The 16,369-nt window shown below is 51.4% G+C and overlaps 1 protein-coding gene across 1 annotated transcript in view; it reads right to left on the bottom strand.

Annotated features, from left to right (window-relative positions):
• Positions 1-200: 200 nt before the first annotated feature.
• PTPN18 (protein tyrosine phosphatase, non-receptor type 18) overlaps positions 201-16,369 on the bottom strand; it is a 103,708-nt gene continuing 87,539 nt past the window's right edge. Inside the window, exons 12-17 of the mRNA XM_015406163.1 lie at positions 15,771-15,850; positions 12,631-12,950; positions 10,162-10,244; positions 8,610-8,637; positions 5,701-5,805; positions 201-641 (exon numbers count right to left, since the gene is read on the bottom strand). Coding sequence (XP_015261649.1) covers positions 574-641; positions 5,701-5,805; positions 8,610-8,637; positions 10,162-10,244; positions 12,631-12,950; positions 15,771-15,850 — 684 coding nt within the window. The 3' untranslated portion in view covers positions 201-573. The remainder of the gene's footprint in view (positions 642-5,700; positions 5,806-8,609; positions 8,638-10,161; positions 10,245-12,630; positions 12,951-15,770; positions 15,851-16,369) is intronic.

Genomic DNA, 16,369 nt, shown 5'->3' with positions numbered 1-16,369 from the left:
AAGGTTCACCATCACTGCTCTAGGCTGACCCCACATTGAGCCAGGGGGTTGGACTAGATGGCCTGTACGGCCCCTTCGCACTCTGGGATTCTGTGGAAACTTAGGTTGGTAGTGGATTGTGGAGATGAGGTAAACATCCTTGTGTGGTTAGGAATCTACTCAGACTGATTAGAATGAATCTGTTTAATCTGAGGCACAGAACGGGCATTTTCAGGTATTGGGTTTTCAGTGTTTGCCGGCTAAAATATCCAAGGGTAATCTCGTACTTGGGCCCCAGAACCACTCGAGACCTGCTGAAGTGGGACAGACCGCTCCCATTCCCCCCCCCCCAAATCCCAGTTGGGAAAAAAAATCTGGATTTATTTGGTCGAAGAATTCCCCGTTTCACACTTCCGGCTTTCTCGCTTCCCAGCTGCCGAGCCTACCAAAGCGGCGGTGGCGGCCCCCCGGGGCGATTCGCTGATTGTACATCCACTCCCTACTGTAGGGGTAAATGTGGCGGCAGTTCAGTCCACTCTGTTCAGCTCCATGGCAGAAGCAGCGTCCATCTTTCCCCCCCTCTTTGAGTGCCGCTTATACCCTGGTCCACTCGGCGGGGGGGTCTCTCGGTCCCTTTGGCTTTCCGATGCGGAAGTTGAACCCTATGCAGGGGAGAGAAGAGAGAAGAGAGACGCTTGTTTTATCATTTCCTGGGTGATTGCCCACTGTTCCTTGTCATGAAAAACGACATGAATTTCGATAACCAGAGGGGAGCATGTAGAAGTTGCCCTGTAAGTGTAATGGCTGCTCTCCGTGAGAGTGATGCCCATGAATCCCCACCTCCTGTTGTGATGCTGGGCTAGGGGAGGGGCTGTGGCTCTGGGGAAGAGGCTCTGCTTTGCATGCAGAAGGTCTCCGGTTCAGTCCCCGGCATGTACAGTTGAAAGTATCAGGTGGTAGGTCGTAGAATCCTGGGGTACAAATGAAGCCTCCAGTGAAATCACATGTCCAGTGGTGCTTCTCTCTGGCCAACTGTATATTCATCTAAGGTTGTACAGCCAAATGTTCCAAATAAAATGTTCCTTAGGTTAAAAGCAGCCTAAGGAGTTGACCAGAGAGAAGTAACACTGAACATGTGATTTCACTGGCGGCTTCATTTGTATTTCTGTATTTCTTTTCCTTGCCCAGTGGTTAAACTTTGGAACAATTGGTTTCTGGTCTTTAGTCCATATTTTGTATATGTAGAATTGTATGTATTTTTGCACATCAGCCAATATGTTCTGTATGTATTAGACCTCTGAAGAAGGCCTGTAAAGGCCGAAACGCGTTAGGTCTACCTTATTAGGTCTATCTTATTAGCTCTTGTATGTTTTTATAGTTTTATATGAGGTATGAATGGGCCCTTGTTTGTTATTTTAATTTATGTTGAATAAAGTTGGCCCTTTTCTATTCCTGACTAACCTTTTTAGGTTTTGAATTCTAGGTTTAGGTTCATTTTCCCCCCCTTTTTCCTTCTTTGTCCTTAAAGCCTTGCGGGACATATCGTCCAGGCAGCACGCCCTGCTGTGGGTTACCCACGTGGCCATCCCAGGGTCAAGCATCCACGTCACTGCAGCGCCTCAGTCACGGAACGTGCTGCCAGGTCGTTTTTTAAAAAGCAGGTGGGTGCGTGTGCATATGCATCCATGCACATACAGGCAAAAACTCAACCCCTCCCCAGCAGTGGAAACGGATCTGCAGGTTCAGACCGCCAGTCCGTTCTGCGCACGCTCCTCCACGTTCAGACAGGGAACCGAAAACGCCACTTGTGATCAGTGTTCCCTCTAAGCTGGGTTAGTGTGAGCCAGCGCACCGTTTTTAAGCCTCCGGCTCACACATTTTTGTCTCCGCTGAGGGAGGAGGGCTCCAGAGCAAACTAATTCACGCAGCAGCCAGATCGCTCGCTCACAACTTTAATACCATCAGCTCACAAAGTAGAGTTTTTGCTCACAAGACTCCACAGCTTAGAGGGAGCACCCTTGTGATGTTTTCAAGCAGAGGCTGGACGGCCATCTTTCGGGTATGTTGTAGGTATGTTGGGTTCTCTTTCGGCTCTGCTCCTGCAGAGTGCAGGGGGTTGGACTAGATGACCTGCAAGGTCCCTTCCAACTCTAACATTCTATGATTCTATGATGTGGTGCCTTTTTAACTTGGCTCCAAGTCGTCCTACGACGGGGTGAATACGCCTGGGGAGCCCCCCGACAGATGTGGCTGTGTGACCTGCGCCCACATTTGATCCGGAGGGGGGGGGGCTATGTGAGGGCCCAATTGCTCATGTGATCATATCCACAGAGTTGGAAGGGACCTCCAAGGCCATCTAGTCCAACCCCCTGCACAATGCAGGAAAGACCTCACAATGTGAAAGACCTCTACCTGAGATCCAGGAGAGCGGCTGACAGTTTGAGTAGACAACACGGACTTTGACGGACTGATAGTCTGACTCAGTATAAGAGAGCTTCAGGTGTGTTCATAGGCTTAGATGGCCCGCTGGTCTGATCCAGCAGGGCAGCTCTTACGTTCTTATGTGGCACCCTTCTTTCTTCACGTGGCATAACTGGGTCCTCTCCTCCCAACAGTCCCTTGTTGGGTTTCTTTTGGCCTTACATAAGAACATAAGAGACGCCAATGTTGGATCAGGCCAAAGGCCCATCCAGTCCAACACTCTGTATCACACAGTGGCCAGAAATACCAGTGCCATCAGGAGGTCCAGCAGTGGGGCCAGGACATTAGAAGCCCTCCCACTGTTGACCCCCCCCCAAGCACCAAGATGACAGAGCATCACTTGCCCCAGAGCCCCTATCTATACCTTGTGGCTAATAGCCACTGATGGACCTCTGCTCCATATGCTTATCTAATTCCCTTTTGAAGCCGTCCATGCTTGTAGCCGCCACCACTTCCTGTGGCAGTGAATTCCATGTGTTAATCACTCTTTGGGTGAAGAAGTACTTCCTTTTATCCGTTCTAACCCGACCGCTCTGCAGTTTCATGGAGTGCCCACGAGTTCTTGTCTTGTGAGAAAGGGAGAAAAGTACCTCTTTCTCTACCTGCTCTTTCCCATGCATAATCTTATAAACCTCGATCATGTCACCCCTCAGCCTTCATTCACAGCTAAAGGTATGTAATGTAGTTTTGGTCAAAGGAAGGCAGTCCTCTGCTAGATCCGCAAGTTAGGGCTATAAGCTAGGGAGAATTTGTAGCTGATGGGTGAGCTGCCCTTTAAAAGCGATTCACAGTTAAATTAGCAAACAAACCCCTCTCCGTTGGAGAGGTTTTGAGGTACCGATGGAGATGCAACGCACGGCTTAGTAAGCAAAATGTAGCTCGCTGGTGGGGTGTCTTTATTTTTATTTCATTAAATGTAACCTGTTGGACCTGGAATACTTTCACACTACACCTAAACAAGTACGGGTGAGTCGGAAGAAAAGTTGATTCATTTGGAAATGTGTTGGAGGAGACTTTCACGGACACCACAGACTGCCAAAAAGATTTTAAGAAGTGGGCTCTAGATCAAATCAAGCTTGAATTCTCCTATAAAGAAAGGTTAAAGCACTTGGGGCTCTTTAGCTTGGAGAAATGAGGGCTGACATGACCGAGGGTTATAAGATTGTGCATGGGAAAGAGCAGGTAGAGAAAGAGGTACTTTTCTCCCTTTCTCACAATACAAGAACTCGTGGGCACTCAATGAAAATGCTGAGCAGTCAGGTTAGAACGGATAAAAGGAAGTCCTTCTTCACCCAAAGAGTGATTAACACATGGAATTCACTGCCACAGGAGGTGGTGGCGGCTACAAGCATGGGCAGTTTCAAGAGGGAATTAGATAAGCATATGGAGCAGAGGTCCATCAGTGGCTATTAGCCACAACATATAGACAGGGGCTCTTGGTCTGGGGCAAGTGATGCTCTGTATTCTTGGTACTTTGGGGGGGGGGGCAACAGTGGGAGGGCTTCTAGTGCCCTGGCCCCACTGCTGGCCCTCCCGATGGCACCTGGTATTTCTGGCCACTGTGTGATACAGAGTGTTGGACTGGATGGGCCATTGGCGTGATGCAACATTGGCTTCTCTTATGTTCTTATGAGAAGCAAAATGACTCAGTTGAGGCTATCGTACTTTGGTCACATCACGAGAAGACCAAGAGTCCCTGCAGAAGGCAATAATGCTAGGAAATGCGGAAGGCAGTATAAGAAGAGGAAAACACAGCATGCAATGGATTGATTCAATAAAGGAAGCCACAGCTTTCAGTTTGCAAGGCCTTAGCAAGGTTGTTAAATGATAGGACATTTTGGAGCTCTATAATCTGTAGACTTGCCGTAAGTCAGAAGTGATGATACATAATATTTTATATGGTATATAGTATTTTTAATGGTGGTCTCATGGATTAATCACCTAAAAGCTGTAGATCAAGATGGGTAGCTGTGTATGTAGCAGTGGAAAAGAGCAAGAGTCCAGTAGCACCTTAAAGACTTAAAAGCTCCTCCCCTGCCACAGATTTATGAGTCCCCTCCTCCGGGGCTTTTTTTCGTAGAAAAAGCCCAGCGGGAACTCATTAGCATAATAGGCCACACCCAGCAGCAGAAACATATTAGCATATTAGGTCACACCCTGACAGCCCAGCTCATTAGCATATTAGGCCACACACCCATGCCTTCCCTTGGCAAGCCGGCCATTGGACAGGCTGGGGAAGGCATGGGGAGGCATTTTAATGCCTCCTCAGTCCTTCCAGAGCCTCCCTCCCTCCATGGCCAACCTGCCTTGGAGTTGCTCTCCAGGCCTTCCCTCTGTAGCCACACATGCAGAGGTTTTGGCTGTAGTGGGCGTGGCCAACTCTGAAGCCAGCCAGAACTCCGTTCCTGTGCGTTCCTGCCCAAAAATAGTCCTGCCCTCCTCCATTTTATCCTCACAACAGCCCTGTGAGGTAGGCTAGGCTGAGAGAATGTGACAGGCTCAAGGTCACCCAGCAAGTTTCCATGGCAGTGTGGGGGTTTGAAGCCAGGGATAGGATGCCGACACTTCAGCCGCTATGCTACTGTGGCTCACGGGGTTATGATAGGAAGGCAAAACACACACGGAAGCTCCTCCCCTGCCACAAATTTTGTTAGTCTTTAAGGTACTGCTGGGCTCTGGCTCTTTTCTACGGCTGCGGATGGACTAACGCGGCTACCCTTCTTGGTATCTGAAGAAGTGAGCGGTGACTCATCAGAGCTCCTCCCCTGCCACAAATGTTGTTAGTCGTTAGGGTGCTGCTTAGGGCTGCCGAGTCCCCCCGGGGGGCGGAAATCCCCCCGCCCCAGAGGTCCGTTCCCAGACGCCGGGGAATCGGGCCCCGGGGGGAACCCCGCCCCAGCGTGCACGTCACAGGGAAGTGACGTCATGACGCCGGGCATGCTGGGGGCGGGGCCACGGCCATACAAGGGAAAACTCTACGGAGTCCCCCGCCGGCAGGGTAAGTCGGACTTGGCAACCTTAGTGCTGCTGGACTCTCTTGCTCATTTCTACTGCTGAGAGCGGCACTTGAGATTAAAGGTTACAGCCCTGTACAATGTCCGTGCGTGCACACAACGTGTATCAACCCCCCCCCCCGCTGACCCCTGTGGCCAAACTCTGATGCATCCTCTTCCTCTCCCGTGCAAACGCCCGCCCACTCCATGGAGGTATTCAGCTGTGCCCACCGCTCCCTTTACGCACCCATTGGATTGGCGGAAGAGCCCACCGTGCTTGGGGTGTTCCGGGAAACAGGATCGCCTAAATCTTCATATGCCTGTGAGGGGATATTCCGGGGTGACGTCAGAGCTGTTGTAAAATAAGGGGGGCTGTTAGTGTATGCTGCCTTCAAGGCTGTGACGGACATTCATTCATTCATTCATTCATTCATTGTATTTATAACCCGCCCTCCCCGCAAGCGGGCTCAGGGCAGCTCACATTGCCTGGCACAGTGTGCCAAGGTTCCTATACATCAAACATTTAAAACTTAAAACACTATTAAAAAATTTAAAACATTTAAGCAATCAACAATATTCAAGTAAAGTGCACTCAGTGAGTATTACTCAAGATGGCATAACATGTCATGTATGCTCAAATGGTCACAGGCTCCTAAGTGGATTGGCTCAAACTCACTACCGCCAGCTTCCACCACAGGTATTAATAGTGGTCACTGATGGTAATGTGGGCGGCTCCTAATCGAAGGCCTGATGGAAGAGCTCCGTCTTGCAGGCCCTGCGGAACTGCATAAGATCCCGTAGGGATCTCGCCCCCCCCCCCCCCAGGATCAGCAACACGGACTGGCTTGCACGCTCTTAGAAAGACCACTCTGAAAGAAGGATGAAAGCTGAACCGTTCTGGGTAAAGCTTTTTGGCACAGGGGAAGCCTGGCTGGAACTGAAATGGTGCCCTCTGGGGGCAGCTTATATAGAGTCTTGTGTGCTTGTATGGGGGGGGGGAATTGTGTGTTGCGGTATTCCAAAATATCTGTACTGTACTGCACAATTACAGGAGCTGCGGTGGCTCAAGTGGTTAAGACGCTGAACTGCAGGCTGTGGAAGGTCAGTAGTTCAGCAGTTCAAGACCCAAGTTGCCGCATGACGGAGTGAGCTCCCGTCTCTAGTTCCAGGTCCTGCCAGCCTAGCAGTTTGAAAGCAAGAAATTGCAAGTAGATAAATAGGTACCACTTCGGTGGGAAGGTAACAGCGTTCTGTGCGCCTTGGTGTTTACTCATGCCGGCCAAATGATCACAGAAATGTCTTCAGACAGCGCTGGCTCTTCGGCTTGGAAACGGAGATGAGCACCACAACCCTAGAGTTGGACTCGACTGGCTTTCGAGCAAGGGAACCTTTACCTTTTTACGGCGCAATAATGCGGCTTCTCTCTTTTGAAAGGGCAGAGAGGTAGGTCGTTGACACATCCATGCTTGGCCACTAGAGGGCGGTCTGCGGCCATCATTTTAGCAGGCATTTCTTTAGAAGCTTTCAAGCCAGTCTTACCCTAAAACCGAGAAACCTTAATCTTAAAAAAGTGTGTGGGAGGCCACATGCCGCTCTCGGTATCGACACACACAGACTCGCACCACTGGCCCACCTAGAACAGGGGAAGCCTTGTTGTGTTCTGAGTTCCTTGGAAGGATGTGGGGTGGCAGAAGGGGATCTAAATGGCATTCAGACTTTTCCTGGCTACTTGGCGATCCCTTTAAGCGTCTCCTGCTGAGTGAAAGCATGTAGTGGGCTAGCTTGGCTTGTAGCAAGGTGTGGCTGCCTCTGGGGTGGAGCAACCATAGATAGATGGCCACCCGGCTTTGACACTGGTCCCTCTAGCTGGGCCTTTAGTATCTGTTTGATTAGTGGAAACAGTATATACAAAGACAAATATGGTCACAGTCCATAGACATGAAGAGACAGAGCCACAAGAACTGTGTAAAGTGCGCTCAAAGTTTCTTTAACGATAGCAATAATATTATAAATATGAAAATTACAAAAATGATACTAATACACTCAAATTGTAAATCCAGTTATAGAAGATAACAAAGACGGCGGGACGGTGGTTTCCGGAATGTGATGCTGTTTCGACAACGTCTTCTTCTGACCAAGAATATATAAGTGGATGATGTGTGGAAAGTTGCACTTCGATAGAAAAGCTACCCAATTCGCATGGAGTTCAATGACATTTTTCACCTATTTCTTTGCACAAGTATCAGAGAATACTTCGCCTGAGAGAAATTTTCCGGAGACCACCGTCCTGCCGTCTTTGTTATCTTTTATAACTGGATTTACAATTTGAGAGTATCATTTTTGTAATTTTCATATTTATAATATTATTGCTATCGTTAAAGAAACATTGATTAGTGGAAACAACCAGGTCCACATGGGAAAAGCTTCCACTGCCCGTTTCCGTACGTTAAGCCTCTAGTGGAAGAAGAAGAGCCCCGATCTGGATCGCCCAGGCTAACCTGGTCTCATCAGATCTCAGAAGCTAAGCAGGGTTGGCCTTAGCTAATATTTGGATGGGAGATCTTGAAGGAATACCAAGGTCACAACGCAGAGGCAGGCAATGGTAAACCACCTCTGACTGTCCGTCTCTTGCTTTGAAAAACCCACGGGGTCACCTACAGCCTACAAATGCGGGGAGGGCGGGATATACGTCCAACGTAATAAAAATCAATAAATCAGCCGTGACTTGACGGCACATGCCACTGGCAGAAGAAGAAAAAGAGCTGGTTTCTATACCCCGCTTTTCTCTCCCTGAAGGAGCCTCAGAGCAGCTTACAGTCACCTTCCCTTCCTCTCCCCACAACAGACACCCTGTGAGGTAGGTGGGACTGAGAGAGTTCTGAGAGAATTGGTGACTGGCCCAAGGTCACCCAGCAGGCTTCACGTGGAGGAGGAGTGGGGGAATCAAACCCGATTCTCCAGATTAGAGCCTGCCGCTTTTAGCCGTCACACCATGCTTGCTTTCTACTAAGAGGGCAGGACATTTTTTCTTGTGGACAGATGGTGTTTAATGGAAAGCAGATTTTGCCTCTTTCAATGCTCAGAGCGGTTGTGTGATGCATTCCCCCCCTCCCCCCGCCAAAAGAAGAGTCCAAGATGTAAGTCCTTCTGTCTCACCTTTCTTCCCAGGTGATGAGGTAAAAACCTAAAGCAAAAGAGAAGGGGGGGGGGAAGTTACTTGGAAGAAAATAAACTTGTGTTTCTCTGCTTGCTCAAATGTGTTTGATGACAGAAGACCCCCAGAGAAACCATCGCCGATGAGCGCCTGAGATGGTGGCTGTAACTCTCCTGATTCTTGAAAACCCAAATTAATTTTGAAGTAGAAGCACATTACACTGCCAAATTGCTTTGATGGCAGCCTTTTATTGGGTTGTATCAGCTTCCAGATTTATCGGCTACAGAGATGGAGACGTCTAACTTACAAAAGAATAATAACTACAGGGGGAAAAAAGGGGGAAGAGTGTTCATTTAAGGGGGCAAAGGTGTTTGGGGTGGATCGTCCAGGTCTGTGCAGATAATGTGCCTTAAGCTGGATGGCCCAGACGAGCCTGATCTCCAATCTTGGAAACGAAGCATGGTTGTCCCTGGTTAGTACTTGGGTGGGAGACCGCCCACGAAGTCCTGATGGGGTTTTCAAGGCCAGAGATGAGCAGAGGGGGCTGGCCGTTGCCTTCCTCTGCAGGGCAACCCCTGCTCTTCCTTGGTGATCTCCCCTCCAAGTACTCACTGGGGCCGATCTTGCTTCGCTTCCGAGCAGTATTCCCTCTAAGCTGAGTTAGTGTGAGCTAGCTCACAGTTTTTTAGCCTCCAGCTCACACATTTTTGTCTTAGCTCAGGAAGGGATGGCTCCAGAGCAAACTAATTTATGCAGTAGCCACATTGCTTGCTCACAACTTTAATGCCAGGAGCTCACAAAGTAGAATTTTTGCTCACAAGACTCCACAGCTTAGAGGGAACATTGCGAGATGTCAAGATCGGGCTAGGCTGTTCAGAACTGAAATCCAGGATCGGTCCTTGAGGTTTCACCTTTGCCTAAAAGATTACATTTACAAGCCATTAGACAAGAGGAGGAAGAGGAGGAGGCTGGATTTATACCTCGCCCTTCACTTCAGAGTCTCAGAGCAGCTTACAATCGCCTTTCCCTTCCCCTCCCCAAAAACAGACACCCTGTGAGCAATGCTCCCTCTAAACTGTGGAGCAAAAATTCTACTTTGTGAGCTACTGGCATTGAAGTTGTGAGTGAACGATTTGGCTACTGCGGCGGGACACTACTGCATTAATTAGTTTGCTCTGGAGCCATCCTTCCTGAGCTCAGACAAAAAAGTGTGAGCTGGAAGCTAAAGAACTGTGAGCTAGCTCACATTAACTCAGCTTAGAAGGAACACTGCCTGCGAGTTAGGTGGGGCTGAGAGAGCTCTTTCGAGGGCTGCTCTTTCCAGAACAGCTCCGAAAGAACTTGTGACTGACCCAAGGTCACACCAGCAGCTGCATGTGGAAAAGCAGGGAATCAAACCCGGTTCTCCCAGATTCGAGTCCATGCTCTTAACCACTACACCAAACTGGCTCTCTACAATGGCTCAATTCGGGAGCTCAGTTTCTAATTTCCGGCAGAGGCTGTTCACTGCTGCCCTGTGATAGGGGGGAACCTGGTGCAATGCAAACTACTTACTGGGGGCATCAAGTTCCGCAGGAAGGTTTTGCCAAGTCCGTTAGAATGAGATGGGGAAGTGGTAGCTCTGGGGGGGACGTCGGCTGCAGGAGAGAGAAGAGAACAGACACCTAAAGTCACTTATTTCCAGGTCCAGGCCATCAGAGACAATACGTTTAGACCTCACCTGCGAACCTTGCTTTAATGCCCCAACAATTAGAAGAGGGAAGATTTTTGTGCTCGAACTTTCGGTATATTACAGAGGATGCTGCCATTCTGTCCCCCTAAAAAAGAATCTGTACTTGATGCTTGATTCGATTTTTTGCAACAACACTGGGCTGGCCTAGGAATTTGCTTATTTCTCTATTAGATCCAGGCATCAGAGATAAGCCCTGCAAGTGAGCAGAAAATAATTTTGCAATATCCTCCCCCCCCCTTTGTCCCCATGAGGTCTAGAATCTTGCTTGTTGGCATTACAGATCATCTTGGGGGAAGGGAGTGATGTCTTTGGTAGGATATTATTGTTTGGGTAAAGCAGGGTTCCCTCTAAGCTGAGTTAGTGTGAGCTAGCTTACAGTTTTGTAGCTTTGCACGTTTTCGTCTTAGCTCAGGAAGGGATGGCTCCAGAGCAGACTAATTGATGCAGCAGCCAAATGGCTCGCTCACAACTTTAATACCAGTAGCTCACAAAGTAGAATTTTTGCTCACAGGACTCCACAGCTTTAGAGGGAGCATTGGCGTAAAGTGCTGTCAAATTGCAGCTGATTTACAGCCACCCCAGCAAGGGGCTTTCAAGGCAAGTGAGGAGCGGAGGTGGTTGGCCAGGGCCTTCCTCTGCCTTGGTGGTCTCCCTTCCCAGTACCGACCCTGCTTAGCTTCCGAGACCTGATGAGATCTGGCTATACCATGCTGCCATCCCTCCCTAGGATATTATTATCATAATAGTTTGCGCACGTCCTCATGTCAAATGTCTCCTCGGTCTTTAACAACCTCTGCTTGTTGTCCTGACCTGGGAAGCCCAATCTTGTCAGATCTCAGAAGCGAAGCAGGGTCGACTCTGGCAAGTACTCGGATGGGAGGCCTCCTTGGAATGCCGGCAGTTGGGAGGCGGGGGCAGGCTTTATTCGGCCACCTCTCTGAATATCCTCTTGGCCAGGGGTGTCGAACTCATTTGTTATGAAGGTCGGATCTGACATAAATGAGACCTTGTTGGGCCGGGCCATGTGTGACATAAAAAGTAATGCCAGGTAGCGGAGATATAAAGTTTATAAAGGACACAAACACAAAGGTTTTTTTTTAACTTAAAGTAAAAACATGCTTAAAACATTAGCACTCTTGCAATATTTTGTTTATTTAACTGTGTCTGATAACTGACACTTCTTGCTCTGAATTATTGCATCAAAACGTCTGTGCCGTTGCAATCTTGAGTATGCTGTTCAGGTGTGTATCTGTAAGCTGCAAACCTACGATGGCGCAGCAGCAGCAGAACTGGAAGAAGAAGCAGAAGGTGGCCAGTTCCACTGCGGGCCTGATAGAAGCCCTCCGGGGGCCTGATCCAGCCCCCGGGCCACATGTTTGACACGCCTGCTCTAGGCCCCCAGTAGAAGTCAGTCACTAGAGGTCGCCATGACTTCCAGGTGCACACACCCATGCACATTAAACACACACACACAACAACCACCACCTCTGCCTGTTTACTCAGACGTTAGTGTTGCAGAGGTCAATAGGATCTGTCCTCAAGTAAATGAGTGTGTGGATTTGAAGGCCAGGTTGTTTTAGGGGAAACCACAGTTATCTCAGTACCAGCCCTGTCCACAGGTGCATTATGGAAAATAATACCACTAGTCCAGGGGTCGTTACGTAGAAAAAGAGCTAGGGGAACTCATTAGAATAACTCATTAGCATATGCCACACCCCCTGACATCACTGGAAGTGTGTCATAAGGCCACACCCCCTGACATCACCGGAAGTGTGTCATAAGGCCACACACACCATCCCCAACAGTCCCGGCCGCCGCCGCCGGCCTTGCAGCTCCACTGCCGAGCCCCATGAGGGGCCCAGCGGTGGACCTGCAAGGCCGGCGGGAGTGCAAGGAAGCCCCGCGAAGGCCCTCCCTAGCCGCAGGCAGGCAGGGGTGGGGAGAGGCAGGGAGGAAGCAACTTACCTTCCCTCTTCGCCTGCCTCCTCCTGGCTGAATGAGGGCCCGAAGCGGGGCGGCCGGAAGCGGGGGGCGGGGCTTCGTCATGTGCCCCGCCCCCCATACCTCACCCAGGGGAACTGCGATCCCCCGCGATCCCCCCCGAAATGACCTCTGGCTTCAAGGAGGAGTATAGTGGTTGGAAGAGCCAGTTCTTGGCCCCACTCTAGCTAGGAGTGACAGACTGGGGTCGGGCCGAACTCTTAAAGTGCCTTTGCAGAGTTGATGGGGGGATTACAGAGATAACGTTGAGGGCAATGACTCACACAAAAGCAGCTATTCTTGCACGTTACCTGGAGCAGGTGTGTTAACCGTGGCGTATTCACAGGCTGAACTGGGAGGCGGCCTTCTTACGGGGCTTCCAGGCAGCGAATGGCTGGCTTGCAATCCCACGAAGGCATTCGGGTCGATCGCTGAGGTGTCGGGGGTGTTGTTGGGCCGAGGCTTCACTGAAGTGTACAGGGTTGCATCTCCGCCTTGCCGGGCCTCGCCGGCAGGAGAAGCCACTCCTCCACTCCGTCGGAACTTGTTCACTACCGCGTAGGTATCCCCCATCTTGGGTGGCAGTTCCGGAAGGGCGGCAGGGGTGGGATCGGTGGGCACGGAAATACTCCTGGAACAGAGAATGCGGGATCCTGCCGTGTCTTCATCAAGGTTTACGGGCCAAGAATCAGCCACACCTCATTTGCCAAGGAACAAACAGATGTACCTCGTAGGCTTGCTAGCCCTCAAGTAGGGGCGGGCTTTGGCGGGCTTGGGGGCCACTGCCGGTCAGCTGGCCATCGGGGGAAACCCCACTCCTCAAAAGACGTCCCTCGGCGATGTCGTCGACTCAATGACATCACTTCCGGAAGTGATGTCATCGTGCAGGCAACGTCATGGGAGACGCTCTACTTTTTTGGGCAAAACTCTATGGTTTATAGACATTTTTACCATCGAGATTTGCCCAAAAAGTAAAGCATTGCCCCGATCTTGCTACCGTCACTTCCGGAAGTGATGTCATCGCACTGACGTCGTCCCTGCCCACCCTCAGAATGCCCTCCAAATCCCCCCACGGGTAGCAGGTAAAAGGACCTGGCAACCCTAGTATCTCTTAATTTGATTTTCCCATGGAATGTATATTTTTACTTAATACATTTTACCCCACCCTTTCTCCGAGGCGCTTAGGACAGTTTGCATCGCTCTCCCTTCCTCCATTCGGTCCTCCAAACAACCCTAGGAAGCAGGGCAGGCTGCGATTAGCTTGCGGAAGAGTGGACTTGCTCTAAAGCACAGATTGGATCCAGACCTGATTCCCCCGCGAGGGTTGCCGGGTCCCTCCTGGCAACTAACAGGGACAGGGGAGAATCACCAGGAGCAGGAGGGAGGCCTCGTCCTCGTCCCCAGCACTACGGGGATGTCACTTCATGTCTCCCATGTCGCACTGACTCTATGGTAAAAATAGGTTCTGCTGTAGAGTTTTTGCCCACCTACCAGAATGTTGTGGCGGTGCCGGTGATGCTGCGACATCACTTCCAGCTCATGCAGGAAGTGACATTGCTGTGTCACTAGTAACAGTGGCCTAGGCCTGCCTCTAGGGCTGCCAAGTGGGGGCGGGGGGCGGGTAAACCCCCGCTTTGGAGGCCTGATTTCCGCCGCCGCGGAATCGGGCCCCGGGGGGAACCCCACTCCCGGCGTGCACGTCACTAGGAAGTGACGTTATGACGCTGGGCACGCTGGGGGCGGGGCCACGACCATCCAAGGGGAAACTATGGTTTCCCCTTGGATGGTTGTGGCCCCGCCCCCAGCGTGCCCGGCGTCATAACGTCACTTCCTAGTGACGTGCATGCGGCGCACGTGCGCACCGGGTTCCACCCGGGAGTCCCCCGCTCCGGAGGTGAGTACTACTTGGCAACCCTACCTGCCTCCTCCACTGGTCAGCTGATTGGTGGTGGGGGCGGGGCCTGGGGGGGCTAGCAACCCTATTCCCCCCGTTCTGTTGTAGAACCCCCTTGTGTCGTTCTTCAGTGTCCCCTGTCTGCTGGGAACATTTTTTGGAGATGCAGGCTGAAGTGGGATGGGGTAGGACGGCAGTCCCAGGTGGGGACCTGCATGTCTCGCTTGAGACAGCAACATACTTTGAACCCGCCTAGCTCCATAACAAAACAGAACCCGCCAACCTTTGTATACCTGCAAGAATTTCTGGCACAAAGTCTTGCCCTGGGACTGTAGGGGGGGCAACTCCGGCTTGGGAAACTCCTGGAGATCGGTGGGCGGTGCCTCGGGAGGGCTGGTCTTCTAGCTCTTGGGATTATTCCCTGCTCCCCCAGGCCAGGAAACTGCATTGTTCAAGAGCTCGGGGAGGCACTTCCCATTCTGCGGGAACGGAACGGTGGGCCTGGCGCTCTCATTCTCTGGCTGGCCTGCCAGCACCACCCAAATCTATTCTCGGCCAAGCAGCCTGCAGGATGCCGGAGGCGGTGGTGGCGATGGGCGGGGGGGGAGGGGAACAGAGGATCGAGAGGGAGGGGGCCCGCAAAACCAGCGGGAGGGCAGGCCCCGTGGGCCCCACGCAGGCTACAGGCCTGCCTCCACTGTTTATGCCTCTGAGCCAGGGGTCTCCAACATGGTGCCAATGGGCACCATGGCACCCGTTGATACCTTTCCGGGTGCCCCTCAAGTGTTTTTGGAAAGGGGTGGAGCCAAATGGGGCTTTTGTTCAGCAGAGGTTGCCAACCTCCAGGTGGTGGCTGGCGATCTCCTGGGATTCTAGTGTTCCCTCTAAGCTGAGTTACTGTGAGCTAGCTCACAGTTTTTTAGCCTCCGGCTCACACATTTTTGTTTTAGCTCAGGAAGGATGGCTCCAGAACAAACTAATTTATGCAGGAGCTCACAACTTTAATACCAGTAGCTCACAGAGTAGAATTTTGGAGCATTGATTACAACTGATCTCCAGGCGACAGAGGATCAGTTCTCTTGGAGTAAATGGCTCCTTTGGCAGGTGGACTCTCTGGCACTATGCCCCATTGAAGTCCCTCCCCTCCACAAGCCCCGCCCTCCTCAGGCTCCACCTCCACAGTCTTCAGATGTTTTCCAATCTGGACCTGGCAACCCTATCGACAGGTAAGCCACAGCTCCACATATCCAAATCGTAAAGGCGATCATCGCCCTAACCCTCCCAACAAGCATTAAAACACCAACCTTAAAATGCCAACAGACATAACCGACCAGCTGCCAGGGAAAATCACATCTGACGACTCCAAAGGATTTTTGTGTAAGAAACCATCTAAGAACCTTCTTAAAACTGCCCCAAAGTTGTGCCAACTGGGCCTCCCTGTGCAAGGGGGTGTCGTAACTCAGGGGCCACGACAGGAGAGGCCCTGTTTTTCTTTAGAACCCTGCTCTGCATCGGCTCATCATCCCGAAAGCTCCACCCCCGAACCCCCTCTTTTACCGTAGGATAGTGTTTCGTTTGAGCAGGGGCACCGCCGGGTGTCGGAAGGAGAGGGCGTCGTCATACAGAGGAAGACGGTTCTGTACAGAAACAGAAGACGGAGAAGAAGGGAAGTGAGACCAACACAGCTGTTCAGACTTCCGGCAGCAGGAAGCATGTGCCTTACGCAGTGGCATGCATTAACCCTGAATGTCCTAGAGAGAGAGAGGGGAGAGAGGCAGCAAGCCTAAGGAGGTTTACTCAGAAGTAAGTCCCGCAAGATTACCCCTACGATGGCAGGCTGAGGGCTCTAGATCATAACTCCTGATAAGCGCCCGTTTGTTCATTATCTGTGTTATACAGAGGTCATTTCGGGGGGGATCGCGGGGGATCGCGGGGGATCGCAGTTCCCCCGGGTGAGGTACGGGGGCGGGGCACATGACGAAGCCCCGCCCCCTGCTTCCGGCCGCCCCGCTTCCGGCCCTCATTCAGCCAGGAGGAGGCAGGAGAAGAGGGAGGGTAAGTTGCTTCCTCCCTGCCTCTCCCCACCCCTGCCTGCCTGGGGCCAGGGAGGGCCTTCGCGGGGCTTCCTTGCACTCCCACCGGCCTTGCAGGTCCAC

This window comes from Gekko japonicus, unplaced genomic scaffold (genome assembly GCF_001447785.1).
Source record: "Gekko japonicus isolate JY-2015 unplaced genomic scaffold, Gekko_japonicus_V1.1 scaffold1076, whole genome shotgun sequence".
Taxonomy (NCBI): Eukaryota; Metazoa; Chordata; class Lepidosauria; order Squamata; family Gekkonidae; genus Gekko; species Gekko japonicus.
The sequence above is the reverse complement of the archived record's forward strand: the minus strand, read 5'-3'. Positions and strand labels throughout refer to the sequence as shown.